Genomic DNA, 17928 nt, shown 5'->3' on the forward strand with positions numbered 1-17928 from the left:
GAAACTACATGAGCATATCTATTAAAGAACATAGTAATTCCAGAAATCCCCTTTAAGGTGCATTTTACTTAAGACAAATGCACTTAAATGTATTAATCAGTGTAAGTAGTCTACAAAGGGTTAAAACGGTGCTAAATATGCCTGCAGTAAAGTTACCCTGGACGGAGTAAATGGAGTACTGCTCCTGCCCCCAGTTGGTAACGTCTGTGCCGATGGTCCTAGTGGTTACAGGTAAGTAGCCACCAATTGGCCATTTAGAAGTAGCTGTACTAGACCCATGTGAAATCCATGTAGGACATCTCTCTCGCAATATGATTTTTTTTAATTTTATTATTATTATCTTTTCTAATAAAAAAACAACCCTCATTTCTTTGTCTTCTTCGTGTGCCCTCTGTTGAAGTGAATACAAACCTTCTGTTACGTTGGAATCCCCTTCTATTGCGTCCACAGGCACTGCCAGTCTGTAATGTAGCAGGCTTGTGTCTGTGCTTTTACATCTGACCCATGGAGATGAACCCTTTAGGTTTGAGGCACTGATTGGATCATGCAGCCTATGTCATTTATTGCCGTAGCCCATATTTAAAAAGCATGATGATAATGGGCTGTCTAGTGACTGTATACTGCTAGCCACAAATAGAATCCGTAGCATTGATTGTTTTGCATGTTGATTAATAAAAGTGGATGAACATGTCCTTGTGGTACTGCAGTAAGTTTGGAAGCGCTGTCAGGCTCGGAGATCCGTGACGGGATCATAGGTCAGTGGAAAGAGCAGCAGTTGTAGGACCTTTTCTGGTATTGACTTCTCTTGCAGGTAGATCATATGTAAGTTCACTTTAGAATCATTAGCGAAATGCATGTGATACGTCATCTGGATATGCTGTACCCTTATGATCGGTAAGGGCATTCCTCTGGGACTCTCCCCGGTCCTAGAATGACGGGACAGAATTTCAGCATTTCTCAAATCAGGTAAATGGTGCGGTGCTGCAGTTCCATGTACAGCAGACAGCCAAGGGTGGCGCTATGCAGGAAAACTGGAGAGCCAAGGTTCCAAACAGAAAGTCGTGACTCTTCCTAGCCATGTGAAGACTCTTCCAGGGTCCACTTTGCGTAACAGTTCCTGGCACTTTTCTGATTTTGCAGTGTTCACTGAGTAAGCAGTCATCACATTATCAGATGGCAGGATTACAATGAAAGGCAACGGCTAATAGAGCTAATTCACAATCAGTAGATTTGTTCCAGAAGTTTACTGGGAGATCATTTTCTGGGAGGCCTTAGGGTCCATTCACACGTCCGTAAATGTGTTCTGTGGATCCGCAAAACACTGGCAATGTGCATTCCACAATTTGCGGAACGCACATCGCCGGCACTATAATAGAAAGTGCCTAATCTTGTCCGCAATTGCGGCCAAGAATAGGACATGTTCTATTTTTTTGCGGAAACTGAAGCACGGATGCGGAAGTGCGGATCCGCAAATGCGGATGCGGACAGCACATTCCGGCCCCATTGAAAATGAATGGGTCTGCACCCGTTCCGCAAAATTGCGGAACGGATGCGGACCCATTTTGCGGACGTGTGAATGGACCCTTAAAGGGGTATTCCGGTTATTTCAAGTCATGTTGATAACTTTAAGACTGGTGGTGGTCTCATCACGAGAGCAGGGGCCCCTCTGAAGTGAACGGAGCCACAGGTCAAGCATCTATTAGTATACCCCAGCTGTGGTGCAGAAGACGCTGCTGTAGACTGAGGACCTGAGGAAGGGGAGGGGGTGATTTGTGTCACAGCCCCAGAATGTCTGGCGGCAGCATGTTGCGGGGAATCCTTCGCATGATGTCATGCTCCCCCATTGCTGACAGCGGTAAGCATTGCACAGGCTCATTACGGGCGCTGGGATTAAAGTGTGGTTTAATGACTCCTCTGTGTTCTGCTTGATGAGCTGTCCACTGGAAATAGAAGTCTGAGGTAATAAAGCATGCACTTGGCACCCCGCTAATGAGGAAAAAATGTTTCTCTGCATTAAGAATTTATTGGAAAGAAATACAGTCTTCTATTATTGTAGCGAGGCCTGAACTAAAGCTTGTTAGAAGTTTAGGGATGAGAAGGCCTCTGGTGGTCACCACCAGCAGGACATCTGATGTAATGGCTCTATCCCAGGGATCAGCAACCTTCGGCACTCCAGCTGCTGTGAAACTACAACTCCCAGCATGCAAACATGCTCGGCTGTTCTCACAACTCCCATAGAAGTGAATGGAGCACTCTGGGAGTTGTAGTTTCAGAACATCTGGAGTGCCGGAGGTTGCTGATCCCTGGTCTATCCTTTCCTGGAAATGCTGACCTTATTTTCTGCATCTTTAAATAGTGTGTGGATATTACAGCACTAAATGTGCCTGGAAACCACCTCTGGATACTTTAAAAGCCGCAGCCCCAACCATGTGTGGAATAAAGATTTCTCTACTTCCTGTGTCAGTAGCTACTGTGCATTGGTCATTTTCTGGGAAGAGTAAATTCCTCGCCCTCCATTATTTGCCACACATCCATCTACCAGTGCTGTTTACCGTCTCTTTTTACCGTCCTCCATTTGATGCAATGCATTGTTCATCCTGAGCTCTCTGGTTCTGGAGCAGCTCGCCTCCGTTATAGAAAACATGATAAAAAGGAAGAGGAAACGAGGGGGAGTTAGTAAATTTCTGCATTTGTCGCAAAATTGCAATTCTTGACTATGTTTTCTTAAGACATTGATTTGTGTATTTCTTCTGTTCTTCTTTCCGGAACTGTATGAAAAGATCAATGACTGGGCGTTATCATCCCCCATGTCAATGGGGCGTGTCCCTGCGCAGTCTGCCCAATTAGTCCTGAAAATGTCAGACTGTATAGGCACACCGCCCATGGGCAAGGGGAAAGCACAGTTGTAAATGTGTTCATATGTTTCAGGAGGAATAACAGAGGGCACAGTACACGTAAACGTTTTTTCTAAAACAGAAATATTAGAGAACTAACAGGCCCCCTCTTAAAGGATGTCTATGACCTGCCACCCGTGTCCCAGTCCTGACTAGCCCACTACGGCATGGTTTCAGGATGACGTGTGTAAATATGCATTATTAGCCCTAGATTATTTGGCTCTTCCTTGAAGCTGGTATGAGGCAGTATGGAAGGCTAGAGGCGTGGCAGATGTCGATTTTTTATTTTTTTTGTCTATTTCACCATGAAAATGCAGAGTTATAGAGCAGGAGGAGCTGAGCAGATTGATATAGTTTTATGGAAAAACATTCAATATAACTTGTAATTTATACATTTAAAGAGGTTGTCCAGTTTCACAGATGAACCCAGACATAACCACATTTTCACCCAGGCAGGCCCTGTAATATGCGTGTCAGCTTTTTTGTTCGTTTTTATACTGCTAGGCGGAGGCTTCCCCCTAGCAGTGTATTCGGTGACATCACCGGCACTGATGGGTGGGCATTAGCGCTGCCCTAGCAGTTTTACAGGCTAGGGCAGCTCTAAAGCTGTCCCTTTGGTGCCAGTGATGTTATCGGGCTCACTGCCAGACTGAAGCCTCCGCCTAGTAGTCCCTAGGGACAGCGCGGTATGTCACCGTATCTAAATTTAAAAATAAATGTCTTTGCTCTGCGTGATTTAGCGCAGGGCAAAGGAGATTATCAAAGCATTTCTTTGCTCCGATGCTCATATAAGGGGTAGTTCTAAACCGGACAACCCCTTTAAGGCCCTGTTCTGTCTGTACTGTATACGCCCACTGGACTCCTAAGCAGAGGAAGGGCCGAGATGTTTTACTGACTCTTTTCCCGTAAAACAATATCAATCTGCTCAGCTCCTCCTGCTCTATAACAGATTGCATTGCCTTTGCATAGTGACAGGCTTGTCATTTTTTGTTTTAAAAACTCCTGTAAATCCTTAAAATGTAGAAGCGCGGTCTGTGGTGGGTTTTTCTCCTGCTAACAGTACTCCAGCGGAGTATTCAGCCGTTATGCCACCCACGTCTCTGTGCATCTCAATTAACTTTTACATGATCTGCTTCCTGTTATGGCTGTAATGAGCTCCCTGCTTTTCACATTGCAGCGCTCACTTACTGACACTATTATTTCCATTTCTTCACTTTCTTAATGTTTTTTTTTTTTTGGTTCTTCGTCCAAACAGAACTAGAATCTTACAGTTAAAAATAACCGTGAATACAGTCATTCTCATTTTAGATGTGGGCTGCCCTCTTCCCATTAGATAGAACTAGTTGTAAACCTCTACTACTTTTTAGGTGTACTCTGTTATTACAGGCTTGTAGCTTTTTGTTATCTTTACTGGTATTTTTACTTTGAGGGGCTATACCTTATCATAGTGTTTCTCTTAGGCTAGGGCTAGTCGCGGCCAGGATCCCTGAGTAGCGATGATTAAATAGAAAGGAATAGGATCGTCTCAAGAAATCCAATGCGGCGATCCCATTCAATCCAATGCGGCGATCCCATTCAATCCAATGCGGCGATCACCGCTACTCAACAATCCTGGCCGCGGGTAGCCCTAGCCTTAGGCCATGTTTATATCTGCACTAGTTATTTCCATTGTTCTGCTCCGTTAGCCGAGCAGAACCACGAAAATAACAGAGGTGCCGGATGTGGCACACAACTGAAACCAATGGAGCCAAACACACCACGTCGACCCTAATGAGGTTCATTTTTTATACTTTTTTAGCTGAATGCAGACCTTTTTTGTCCTCTCTTTTTGGCAGAATCTGCCACAGAGGGCCCAAGCGTCGCCTCCAACACAGATGTGACCTAACTATGCATATTTTGGCTCCTGTGGCACTTGTCCTGCTCAGCTTCCTCTCTAGTGCACTGCTAGTCAGTACAGTCACTGAAAGCAAACAGGAAGATATCACTTCAAAGCTTTCTACATAGCATCACAAGCAAGGGGTGGTAGGCTACCGACTCGTACTGCCAGAACCACAATGACATGGACTTACTGTATTTATCCGGAACCCATACAGTTTACCCTAAAGCCACAAAAGATCTATTTGTTGACGCTTATTTTTTGCCTATCCAGCCTATCTGTGCGAACACAGAGGCATCCAGTATGCTAGTCTACTGCTCCATATACTCCTTGTAAACTTAAGGTGGCTATCCTGGGAAAAGTATCACCTATCCACAGAATAGGTTGCAGATATCTTATTATAGGGGGGGTCCAACTGCTGGAACCCCCAGCAACCCTGAGAATGAGGTGTCCCTGAGTCCCCTTTCTGAATGGAATGGTAGAGCATGTCAGTCCACCTCTCCATTGACTTCTATGGGACTGACGAAGTGAGGTCTAGCTCCATGAAAGTGAATAAAGCAGTGGACTGACAAGCACACTGCTGCTCCATTCACTGGGGTGATCCAGGAACCCTCAACCTTGGGGTTCCCGTGGTCAGACCCCCACAATGCTGTGGGTAGGTAGTACTTTTCCTGGGATAACCCTTGTAACAAAACTCTGAAAGCCATTTATGATTGATTTGTTAAAAAAAAATGCATTTAATTAAAGGGGTTGTCCTGTATTTCTATATTGATGGCGACTCCTCAGGAGACATCCCACACCTTCGCCAGTGCAGCCGTTCTGGTGCCGACACTACGCATCCATACTGGACGGAGCTGACAACTGCTCCCACTGACGTGAAGTGCTACACAGTGGACAGAGCTGTGCGGTTCTGGTGCCTGCTTCCATCAGCGGAGCTACATGGTAACAGCTGATCAGTGGCGGCGCAGAACGTTGGTCCCCCACCATCAGTTATTGATGTCCTGTTCAAAGTATTGGACAGCCCTGTTATTGTTCACAAACTGTAAAAGCTTATGTTAGATTGTGCAGACACACCTGACATGGCGGGTTTGTGCAGTTGAAACTATGGCATCTCACTGCTTGGAGTCTTTATGATCATTCATGGAGGGGCCACTATGGGAAGAACTGTGCACACATTGAGTTATTGTGTTAATCTCCTGGGATTGTATGGAAGGGATGTCCTCAATTTGCCCTTTATGTCGTTTTGGAGAGTAGTCATGTTCTTAAACTGTGAGGTTAGTGTTACTGGTGATGGACTAATTTATTGTTAGTAGGTTGCAGCATTGGCGACAGTTTGGGCAGAAATTATTATATGCTACCACTGCGTTCCAAATTATTATGCAAATTGGACACTCAGGCTGTGTAGTGTAGTTTTGGATGATGAGAGCTGCCATGCAGTTACCCTCGGGCTGTGTAGTGTAGTTTTGGATGATGAGAGCTGCCATACAGTTACGCTCGGGCTGTGTAGTGTAGTTTTGGACGATGAGAGCTGCCATACAGTTACGCTCGGGCTGTGTAGTGTAGTTTTGGATGATGAGAGCTGCCATACAGTTACACTCGGACTGTGTAGTGTAGTTTTGGATGATGAGAGCTGCCATACAGTTACGCTCGGGCTGTGTAGTGTAGTTTTGGATGATGAGAGCTGCCATACAGTTACGCTCGGGCTGTGTAGTGTAGTTTTGGATGATGAGAGCTGCCATACAGTTACCCTCGGCCTGTGTAGTGTAGTTTTGGATGATGAGAGCTGCCATACAGTTACCCTCGGACTGTGTAGTGTAGTTTTGGATGATGAGAGCTGCCATACAGTTACCCTCGGCCTGTGTAGTGTAGTTTTGGACGATGAGAGCTGCCATACAGTTACGCTCGGGCTGTGTAGTGTAGTTTTGGATGATGAGAGCTGCCATACAGTTACGCTCGGGCTGTGTAGTGTAGTTTTGGATGATGAGAGCTGCCATACAGTTACCCTCGGCCTGTGTAGTGTAGTTTTGGATGATGAGAGCTGCCATACAGTTACCCTCGGCCTGTGTAGTGTAGTTTTGGATGATGAGAGCTGCCATACAGTTACGCTCGGGCTGTGTAGTGTAGTTTTGGATGATGAGAGCTGCCATACAGTTACCCTCGGCCTGTGTAGTGTAGTTTTGGACGATGAGAGCTGCCATACAGTTACCCTCGGGCTGTGTAGTGTAGTTTTGGATGATGAGAGCTGCCATACAGTTACCCTCGGGCTGAGTAGTGTAGTTTTGGATGATGAGAGCTGCCATACAGTTACGCTCGGGCTGTGTAGTGTAGTTTTGGATGATGAGAGCTGCCATACAGTTACGCTCGGGCTGTGTAGTGTAGTTTTGGATGATGAGAGCTGCCATACAGTTACGCTCGGGCTGTGTAGTGTAGTTTTGGATGATGAGAGCTGCCATACAGTTACGCTCGGGCTGTGTAGTGTAGTTTTGGATGATGAGAGCTGCCATACAGTTACCCTCGGCCTGTGTAGTGTAGTTTTGGATGATGAGAGCTGCCATACAGTTACCCTCGGCCTGTGTAGTGTAGTTTTGGACGATGAGAGCTGCCATACAGTTACGCTCGGGCTGTGTAGTGTAGTTTTGGACGATGAGAGCTGCCATACAGTTACGCTCGGGCTGTGTAGTGTAGTTTTGGATGATGAGAGCTGCCATACAGTTACCCTCGGCCTGTGTAGTGTAGTTTTGGATGATGAGAGCTGCCATACAGTTACCCTCGGCCTGTGTAGTGTAGTTTTGGATGATGAGAGCTGCCATACAGTTACGCTCGGGCTGTGTAGTGTAGTTTTGGATGATGAGAGCTGCCATACAGTTACCCTCGGCCTGTGTAGTGTAGTTTTGGACGATGAGAGCTGCCATACAGTTAGCCTCGGGCTGTGTAGTGTAGTTTTGGATGATGAGAGCTGCCATACAGTTACCCTCGGGCTGAGTAGTGTAGTTTTGGATGATGAGAGCTGCCATACAGTTACGCTCGGGCTGTGTAGTGTAGTTTTGGATGATGAGAGCTGCCATACAGTTACGCTCGGGCTGTGTAGTGTAGTTTTGGATGATGAGAGCTGCCATACAGTTACCCTCGGGCTGTGTAGTGTAGTTTTGGATGATGAGAGCTGCCATACAGTTACGCTCGGGCTGTGTAGTGTAGTTTTGGATGATGAGAGCTGCCATACAGTTACCCTCGGGCTGAGTAGTGTAGTTTTGGATGATGAGAGCTGCCATACAGTTACCCTCGGGCTGTGTAGTGTAGTTTTGGATGATGAGAGCTGCCATGCAGTTACCCTCGGGCTGTGTAGTCTAGTTTTGGATGATGAGAGCTGCCATACAGTTACCCTCGGGCTGTGTAGTGTAGTTTTGGATGATGAGAGCTGCCATACAGTTACGATCGGGCTGTGTAGTGTAGTTTTGGACGATGAGAGCTGCCATACAGTTACCCTCGGGCTGTGTAGTGTAGTTTTGGATGATGAGAGCTGCCATACAGTTACCCTCGGGCTGAGTAGTGTAGTTTTGGATGATGAGAGCTGCCATACAGTTACCCTCGGGCTGTGTAGTGTAGTTTTGGATGATGAGAGCTGCCATACAGTTACGATCGGGCTGTGTAGTGTAGTTTTGGACGATGAGAGCTGCCATACAGTTACCCTCGGGATGAGTAGTGTAGTTTTGGATGATGAGAGCTGCCATACAGTTACCCTCGGGCTGTGTAGTGTAGTTTTGGATGATGAGAGCTGCCATACAGTTACCCTCGGGCTGTGTAGTGTAGTTTTGGATGATGAGAGCTGCCATACAGTTACCCTCGGGCTGTGTAGTGTAGTTTTGGATGATGAGAGCTGCCATACAGTTACCCTCGGGCTGTGTAGTGTAGTTTTGGATGATGAGAGCTGCCATACAGTTACACTCGGGCTGTGTAGTGTAGTTTTGGATGATGAGAGCTGCCATACAGTTACGCTCGGGCTGTGTAGTGTAGTTTTGGATGATGAGAGCTGCCATACAGTTACACTCGGACTGTGTAGTGTAGTTTTGGATGATGAGAGCTGCCATACAGTTACGCTCGGGCTGTGTAGTGTAGTTTTGGATGATGAGAGCTGCCATACAGTTACGCTCGGGCTGTGTAGTGTAGTTTTGGATGATGAGAGCTGCCATACAGTTACCCTCGGCCTGTGTAGTGTAGTTTTGGACGATGAGAGCTGCCATACAGTTACCCTCGGGCTGTGTAGTGTAGTTTTGGATGATGAGAGCTGCCATACAGTTACCCTCGGGCTGAGTAGTGTAGTTTTGGATGATGAGAGCTGCCATACAGTTACGCTCGGGCTGTGTAGTGTAGTTTTGGATGATGAGAGCTGCCATACAGTTACGCTCGGGCTGTGTAGTGTAGTTTTGGATGATGAGAGCTGCCATACAGTTACCCTCGGGCTGTGTAGTGTAGTTTTGGATGATGAGAGCTGCCATACAGTTACCCTCGGGCTGAGTAGTGTAGTTTTGGATGATGAGAGCTGCCATACAGTTACGCTCGGGCTGTGTAGTGTAGTTTTGGATGATGAGAGCTGCCATACAGTTACCCTCGGGCTGTGTAGTGTAGTTTTGGATGATGAGAGCTGCCATACAGTTACGATCGGGCTGTGTAGTGTAGTTTTGGACGATGAGAGCTGCCATACAGTTACCCTCGGGCTGAGTAGTGTAGTTTTGGATGATGAGAGCTGCCATACAGTTACGCTCGGGCTGTGTAGTGTAGTTTTGGATGATGAGAGCTGCCATACAGTTACCCTCGGGCTGTGTAGTGTAGTTTTGGATGATGAGAGCTGCCATACAGTTACCCTCGGGCTGTGTAGTGTAGTTTTGGATGATGAGAGCTGCCATACAGTTACCCTCGGGCTGTGTAGTGTAGTTTTGGATGATGAGAGCTGCCATACAGTTACCCTCGGGCTGTGTAGTGTAGTTTTGGATGATGAGAGCTGCCATACAGTTACACTCGGGTTGTGTAGTGTAGTTTTGGATGATGAGAGCTGCCATACAGTTACGCTCGGGCTGTGTAGTGTAGTTTTGGATGATGAGAGCTGCCATACAGTTACACTCGGACTGTGTAGTGTAGTTTTGGATGATGAGAGCTGCCATACAGTTACGCTCGGGCTGTGTAGTGTAGTTTTGGATGATGAGAGCTGCCATACAGTTACCCTCGGCCTGTGTAGTGTAGTTTTGGATGATGAGAGCTGCCATACAGTTACCCTCGGCCTGTGTAGTGTAGTTTTGGATGATGAGAGCTGCCATACAGTTACGCTCGGGCTGTGTAGTGTAGTTTTGGATGATGAGAGCTGCCATACAGTTACCCTCGGGCTGTGTAGTGTAGTTTTGGATGATGAGAGCTGCCATGCAGTTACCCTCGGGCTGTGTAGTGTAGTTTTGGATGATGAGAGCTGCCATACAGTTACCCTCGGGCTGTGTAGTGTAGTTTTGGATGATGAGAGCTGCCATACAGTTACGATCGGGCTGTGTAGTGTAGTTTTGGACGATGAGAGCTGCCATACAGTTACCCTCGGGCTGTGTAGTGTAGTTTTGGATGATGAGAGCTGCCATACAGTTACCCTCGGGCTGAGTAGTGTAGTTTTGGATGATGAGAGCTGCCATACAGTTACCCTCGGGCTGTGTAGTGTAGTTTTGGATGATGAGAGCTGCCATACAGTTACGATCGGGCTGTGTAGTGTAGTTTTGGATGATGAGAGCTGCCATACAGTTACCCTCGGGCTGTGTAGTGTAGTTTTGGATGATGAGAGCTGCCATACAGTTACCCTCGGGCTGTGTAGTGTAGTTTTGGATGATGAGAGCTGCCATACAGTTACCCTCGGGCTGTGTAGTGTAGTTTTGGATGATGAGAGCTGCCATACAGTTACCCTCGGCCTGTGTAGTGTAGTTTTGGACGATGAGAGCTGCCATACAGTTACCCTCGGGCTGTGTAGTGTAGTTTTGGATGATGAGAGCTGCCATACAGTTACCCTCGGGCTGAGTAGTGTAGTTTTGGATGATGAGAGCTGCCATACAGTTACGCTCGGGCTGTGTAGTGTAGTTTTGGATGATGAGAGCTGCCATACAGTTACGCTCGGGCTGTGTAGTGTAGTTTTGGATGATGAGAGCTGCCATACAGTTACCCTCGGGCTGTGTAGTGTAGTTTTGGATGATGAGAGCTGCCATACAGTTACCCTCGGGCTGAGTAGTGTAGTTTTGGATGATGAGAGCTGCCATACAGTTACCCTCGGGCTGTGTAGTGTAGTTTTGGATGATGAGAGCTGCCATGCAGTTACCCTCGGGCTGTGTAGTGTAGTTTTGGATGATGAGAGCTGCCATACAGTTACCCTCGGGCTGTGTAGTGTAGTTTTGGATGATGAGAGCTGCCATACAGTTACGATCGGGCTGTGTAGTGTAGTTTTGGACGATGAGAGCTGCCATACAGTTACCCTCGGGCTGTGTAGTGTAGTTTTGGATGATGAGAGCTGCCATACAGTTACCCTCGGGCTGAGTAGTGTAGTTTTGGATGATGAGAGCTGCCATACAGTTACCCTCGGGCTGTGTAGTGTAGTTTTGGATGATGAGAGCTGCCATACAGTTACGATCGGGCTGTGTAGTGTAGTTTTGGACGATGAGAGCTGCCATACAGTTACCCTCGGGATGAGTAGTGTAGTTTTGGATGATGAGAGCTGCCATACAGTTACGCTCGGGCTGTGTAGTGTAGTTTTGGATGATGAGAGCTGCCATACAGTTACCCTCGGGCTGTGTAGTGTAGTTTTGGATGATGAGAGCTGCCATACAGTTACCCTCGGGCTGTGTAGTGTAGTTTTGGATGATGAGAGCTGCCATACAGTTACCCTCGGGCTGTGTAGTGTAGTTTTGGATGATGAGAGCTGCCATACAGTTACACTCGGGTTGTGTAGTGTAGTTTTGGATGATGAGAGCTGCCATACAGTTACGCTCGGGCTGTGTAGTGTAGTTTTGGATGATGAGAGCTGCCATACAGTTACACTCGGACTGTGTAGTGTAGTTTTGGATGATGAGAGCTGCCATACAGTTACGCTCGGGCTGTGTAGTGTAGTTTTGGATGATGAGAGCTGCCATACAGTTACGCTCGGGCTGTGTAGTGTAGTTTTGGATGATGAGAGCTGCCATACAGTTACGATCGGGCTGTGTAGTGTAGTTTTGGACGATGAGAGCTGCCATACAGTTACCCTCGGGCTGAGTAGTGTAGTTTTGGATGATGAGAGCTGCCATACAGTTACCCTCGGGCTGAGTAGTGTAGTTTTGGATGATGAGAGCTGCCATACAGTTACGCTCGGGCTGTGTAGTGTAGTTTTGGATGATGAGAGCTGCCATACAGTTACCCTCGGGCTGTGTAGTGTAGTTTTGGATGATGAGAGCTGCCATACAGTTACCCTCGGGCTGTGTAGTGTAGTTTTGGATGATGAGAGCTGCCATACAGTTACCCTCGGGCTGTGTAGTGTAGTTTTGGATGATGAGAGCTGCCATACAGTTACACTCGGGTTGTGTAGTGTAGTTTTGGATGATGAGAGCTGCCATACAGTTACGCTCGGGCTGTGTAGTGTAGTTTTGGATGATGAGAGCTGCCATACAGTTACACTCGGACTGTGTAGTGTAGTTTTGGATGATGAGAGCTGCCATACAGTTACGCTCGGGCTGTGTAGTGTAGTTTTGGATGATGAGAGCTGCCATACAGTTACCCTCGGGCTGAGTAGTGTAGTTTTGGATGATGAGAGCTGCCATACAGTTACCCTCGGGCTGTGTAGTGTAGTTTTGGACGATGAGAGCTGCCATGCAGTTACCCTCGGGCTGTGTAGTGTAGTTTTGGATGATGAGAGCTGCCATACAGTTACACTCGGGTTGTGTAGTGTAGTTTTGGATGATGAGAGCTGCCATACAGTTACGCTCGGGCTGTGTAGTGTAGTTTTGGATGATGAGAGCTGCCATACAGTTACCCTCGGGCTGTGTAGTGTAGTTTTGGACGATGAGAGCTGCCATGCAGTTACCCTCGGGCTGTGTAGTGTAGTTTTGGATGATGAGAGCTGCCATACAGTTACACTCGGACTGTGTAGTGTAGTTTTGGATGATGAGAGCTGCCATACAGTTACACTCGGGTTGTGTAGTGTAGTTTTGGATGATGAGAGCTGCCATACAGTTACGCTCGGGCTGTGTAGTGTAGTTTTGGATGATGAGAGCTGCCATACAGTTACCCTCGGGCTGTGTAGTGTAGTTTTGGACGATGAGAGCTGCCGTGCAGTTACCCTCGGGCTGTGTAGTGTAGTTTTGGATGATGAGAGCTGCCATACAGTTACACTCGGGTTGTGTAGTGTAGTTTTGGATGATGAGAGCTGCCATACAGTTACGCTCGGGCTGTGTAGTGTAGTTTTGGATGATGAGAGCTGCCATACAGTTACCCTCGGGCTGTGTAGTGTAGTTTTGGATGATGAGAGCTGCCATACAGTTACGCTCGGGCTGTGTAGTGTAGTTTTGGATGATGAGAGCTGCCATACAGTTACACTCGGGCTGTGTAGTGTAGTTTTGGACGATGAGAGCTGCCATACAGTTACCCTCGGGCTGTGTAGTGTAGTTTTGGACGATGAGAGCTGCCATACAGTTATGCTTGGACATAATCACATGTTTTTGTACCATGTTCGTACTAATATTAGTGTTGATCCTTGACATCTAAAAGTATATATATTGATGCAAGTATGATTAGGAAGTGCTATGGCTTCTCAGTCTGGCTAATTACAAGATGGTGTTGCTGAATTGACAGGGTCAGCGGGTTCTGCCTGCTTGAGTAGCTGAAGCGCATTTTTTCGGAAGAAAAATAATCCATTGTACGGGGTATAGAAGGTGAAGCGTGCTCATTTATTTTCCTTATTGCTGAATCTTGTTCCATCAGAGATCTCCCACACAGTTTCCATGCAGTCAGCCAGTCTCCCACTTTTGATGCGCTTTATTCTGTAGACACAATGTGAAAACCCTTCTTTTGTATGATAACATGTATGGAACCTGTGCAAGTTTCTATTACTAAAGACTTTTATTTATTTTATTTTTTTCCTTGTCAAAATGGCAAAATGCAGGTCTATTCTAATTTCAGTATCTTTTAAATTGAAGGTTTCAGTTCCTTCACAACTAAAATGACTGCATCGAATGAGTATGATACGTTCCTTGTTTTTCTTGAAATGATTTGACTACGACATAAATATAACCGTGTTGCTAAGAAAACCGAGATGCGTTACTGATCACTTTTTCTTTATTATTTCTATTAAACTTCCTTCTTTCCACACAATCACAAAAACAACTATTAACTAGAATTTTAAGAACGTGCCTCGTTAATGCAAGCAGTGATTATATACTGAAGTGGTAGATATATATGAGACACCCTTTTATTTTTGAAGGGATTGTACAGTTTATAAAATTCGTTTTCATAAGCCTTGTAAAGGAATGAGATTCTGAAGTAGTAGTGGAGAGGAGGACTTCTCTTCTCTGGATGTCCATCTCACATAGTGGGGAGCGTCTCGCCTATCCTGTCCTGCATTACACAGACAACCTATTGATTTCAGTAGACTCCGTTCAGTAATTAATTGTCCCTGTGGTGGCACTGCAGGGAAATTGAACACCTAGGACTCTTTTTGTACTGGCTAAAAAAGCATTCATAAAAACTCTGGCTCCCAATCATTGCCCCATGTAAACAGGGCTGCCATCAGACGACAACTGATCGGATGTTTTATGTCGGTGTACAAATGCTTCCCAAGTAAACAGGAGATGTAAACTGAAGGACAAGCAATAATACAATGGTCCCTCAAGAAACAATGGCCTCGGGGTGCAATATTTTCAACATTCAATCATCCAGCGTAAGTTGAAAGTAGACTCAACACACAATGCCTCAGACACAAGCAATGAACGTTGCCGTTTCACTAGTATGAGATCTGTGTTGGTGTCTAGTATCTCCTCTGTGGTACTACATGTTCTGTGCTGCCCCCTATCTCTGTGGTACTACATGTTCTGTGCTGCCCCCTATCTCTGTGGTACTACATGTTCTGTGCTGCCCCCTATCTCTGTGGTGCTACATGTTCTGTGCTGCCCCCTATCTGTGTGGTACTACATGTTCTGTGCTGCCCCCTATCTGTGTGGTACTACATGTTCTGTGCTGCCCCCTATCTCTGTGGTACTACATGTTCTGTGCTGCCCCCTATCTCTGTGGTACTACATGTTCTGTGCTGCCCCCTATCTCTGTGGTACTACATGTTCTGTGCTGCCCCCTATCTGTGTGGTACTACATGTTCTGTGCTGCCCCCTATCTGTGTGGTACTACATGTTCTGTGCTGCCCCCTTTCTCTGTGGTACTACATGTTCTGTGCTGCCCCCTATCTCTGTGGTGCTACATGTTCTGTGCTGCCCCCTATCTCTGTGGTACTACATGTTCTGTGCTGCCCCCTATCTGTGCCCGGTGAGCCGTTCCTTTGGACACCAGGTGAGAAGCAGCTTCATTTTATTTTTCTGGTCCATGGATGTACTACACAAAACCCTGAAGAAGCTCCTGTCCTCACCATAGATGGTGATTTCCAGCTTCCAGCATCCATTCCTGACTATTATATGAAGGGACTTGCTTTATCTGTCTTGGTGATCTTCTTATGTTTCTTAAATCTTCATTTTCTGTCATCTTGGCATGACATTTCGGGGCTTTGGATCCAATAACTAGTTTTCTTTAGAGTTATGGACTCAAGTTACAATGATTTCAGTTTATAATGTAACTTGCGAGACCACTGTACGGTTGGTATAAAGGCTTCTTCAATAAGCACCGATCAGTTTGTGAGATCGTTGATCGGTGCTCATTATAACCTTGCAGCAGGTTTGGTAAAAGGACTACCAGGTTTTCCCCAGAGATAAGAGCTGAACACTTTGTGATCAGCTTATTGTTAAGAAACCCTTTTAGCGAGAATGGAGTGTCCAGGGTGGAGAACCCCTTTATGGTGGTGGTCTGTGTATTGACGGCTGTGTGGTGTGAAGCCATTTCCAGCCAGAGAGCGAAGGGATTGTGTAGCCTCTCCGTCATAAACCTTCAGAGTCTTATCAGGGAAGACTTTTTGCTCCTTCCCTTTTTCCCTTCCGTAACAAAAATCTTACAAATGAGTCTGCTGGGATCAGGATTGCGGTGGTTTACAGGGAGATGAAAGTGGTCTTCTCCCCCCACTCTCAGACACAGCATTTTTCATGAAGACAGTATGCAAAGCTTAAATGATTATGCAGCTCTGAAGAACATCTGATCAGAGCAAGTGAGGCGCGTTCCCTGGATCTCCGCTCAGCTCTCACAGCGCTGCCACACTCTGTTAGAGCCGCAGCTTTTTAAAATGTTCTTACTCCTTTTGTCTCTCGCAGATAATCACTCCTTTTAGAAGACTCATATTGTGTGCAGAGAACAGGAAAGAAATGGAGGATTGGATCAGCTCATTGAAGTCGGTGCAATCCAGAGAGCATTACGAGGTAGGAAATATCTTTGTGATGAAATGAAACTTGTAAGATGTGCCGAGCGGTGACCTCAGACGGTAATTGCCACTCTGACTGTAGGTTACTGATTTAAAGTGGCTGCGTACCTTTTGGAGGGATGGGCAAATCCACCTGTTTGGCAGACTTGCGAAGCTCCTTCTCTTCCCAGCCTTGGCATCTCCGCCCGGCTGCCTGGAGACTTCCGCTTTGACGCCACTGCAGGCGTCACTAGCCGCAGGGTTGACCTGCCTCCCTTGCATCACATAACCATTTGACACGACGCAAGGCGAACGAGTCACCGCTGTGGTCAGCGACATTAAAACGGGAGCTGGGAAGCGGGCAAGTATGCTTCCCTTCGGATGTCTGCCCGCCCCAAAAGGTGCACAATCCCTTTAAGTGCATTTTGTAGTGCCGGGGCGTTAGATCATCTGACCATAAAGCGGCGAGCCAGCCTTCTTCTGACATTTTAGGAAGTTGTACTAGTCAAGTGTTTTATTATGTTTATTCCATTGCATTTATGTGGACAGGTAACACTTCCGAAAAATATTTCTAGCAGTATAGCAAAGATATTTTCTTTTTTATGTCAAATACAGTTGAATAGGAATTTTTCATTTTCTTTTGTTTTGTACCTGTGATGGGTGAGTTTAGTTTTGATTTATTTTCGAGATTGGTAAAAGCATAAGAGCAACAATTATGCTAAAAAGAGCATGTATATCACTTACATCCTATTTTCCTGATATACAGTATAGCCTCCTCGACCACCCACAGATTTCTCCCTATGCACCTTAATAAGGAGGTCGGGGGAGAATGCATGCCATAAATATCTAGAACTTCTTGCTAGGGACGCAGGCATCGCATTTCAAGGAATAACCTGTCAGTTCTCCCAAAATACAGCACATTAACATGTAAGTGACAGACTACTGAACCGAGTGTGTCTGTACATACCTTATACCAGTAATGGCTAACCTCCGGCACTCCAGCTGTGGTGAAACTACCACTCCCAGCATGCTCCATTCATTTCTAGGGAGTTCTGAGAAGAGCCAAGCAAGTGTGCATCTTGGGAGTTGTAGTTTTACCACTGCTGGAGTGCCGGAGGTTAGCCATCACAGCCTTATACTGTCCTTTCACTTAAGTTTTTATTACTGTATATGTATTTGTGCTTTTTGTGGCTTAAAAAATGCATTTCATGCATGTTTTAAAGCATTTTTGGTGGCTTTTTTAAAATGATTTTTTTTAACATGCATTTTTGTCATGCGTTTTCCAGTCATATACAGTAGCTTGTAAATGTGAGAAAAAACGCCATATTTGGAACATGCTGTTTTGGGGGGAAAAAAATGACCAAAAAAAAAAAGCCATAAAAGTGCACAGTTTGTAGTACATTTTATATATTTCATATTGACTTAAGGCTAACATCTGACCACCAGGTTTTTTTGGGGGGGAAAATAAGGTAGGAAAAAAACATTGCATCCCTCCTGTTCTTGTCATAACCACATTTTACAAATAAAATACATCAAAATCCGATAGAAATCCACATGGTGTCACATACATACTGCTGGATAAATTGCATCCTAAACTGCCTGATGTCATCCGGTTTGGTGACACT

General features: G+C 46.0%; 1 protein-coding gene across 5 annotated transcripts in view; it reads left to right on the plus strand.

The window, feature by feature from the left end:
• DGKH (diacylglycerol kinase eta) overlaps positions 1-17928 on the plus strand; it is a 227219-nt gene that overhangs the window by 134450 nt on the left and 74841 nt on the right. For all 5 annotated transcript variants that reach the window (XM_040425413.1, XM_040425411.1, XM_040425415.1 and 2 more), the window contains one exon: positions 16218-16322. In XM_040425413.1, coding sequence (XP_040281347.1) covers positions 16218-16322 — 105 coding nt within the window. The remainder of the gene's footprint in view (positions 1-16217; positions 16323-17928) is intronic.

This window comes from Bufo bufo, chromosome 3, assembly GCF_905171765.1.
Source record: "Bufo bufo chromosome 3, aBufBuf1.1, whole genome shotgun sequence".
In the NCBI taxonomy this organism is placed as follows: Eukaryota; Metazoa; Chordata; class Amphibia; order Anura; family Bufonidae; genus Bufo; species Bufo bufo.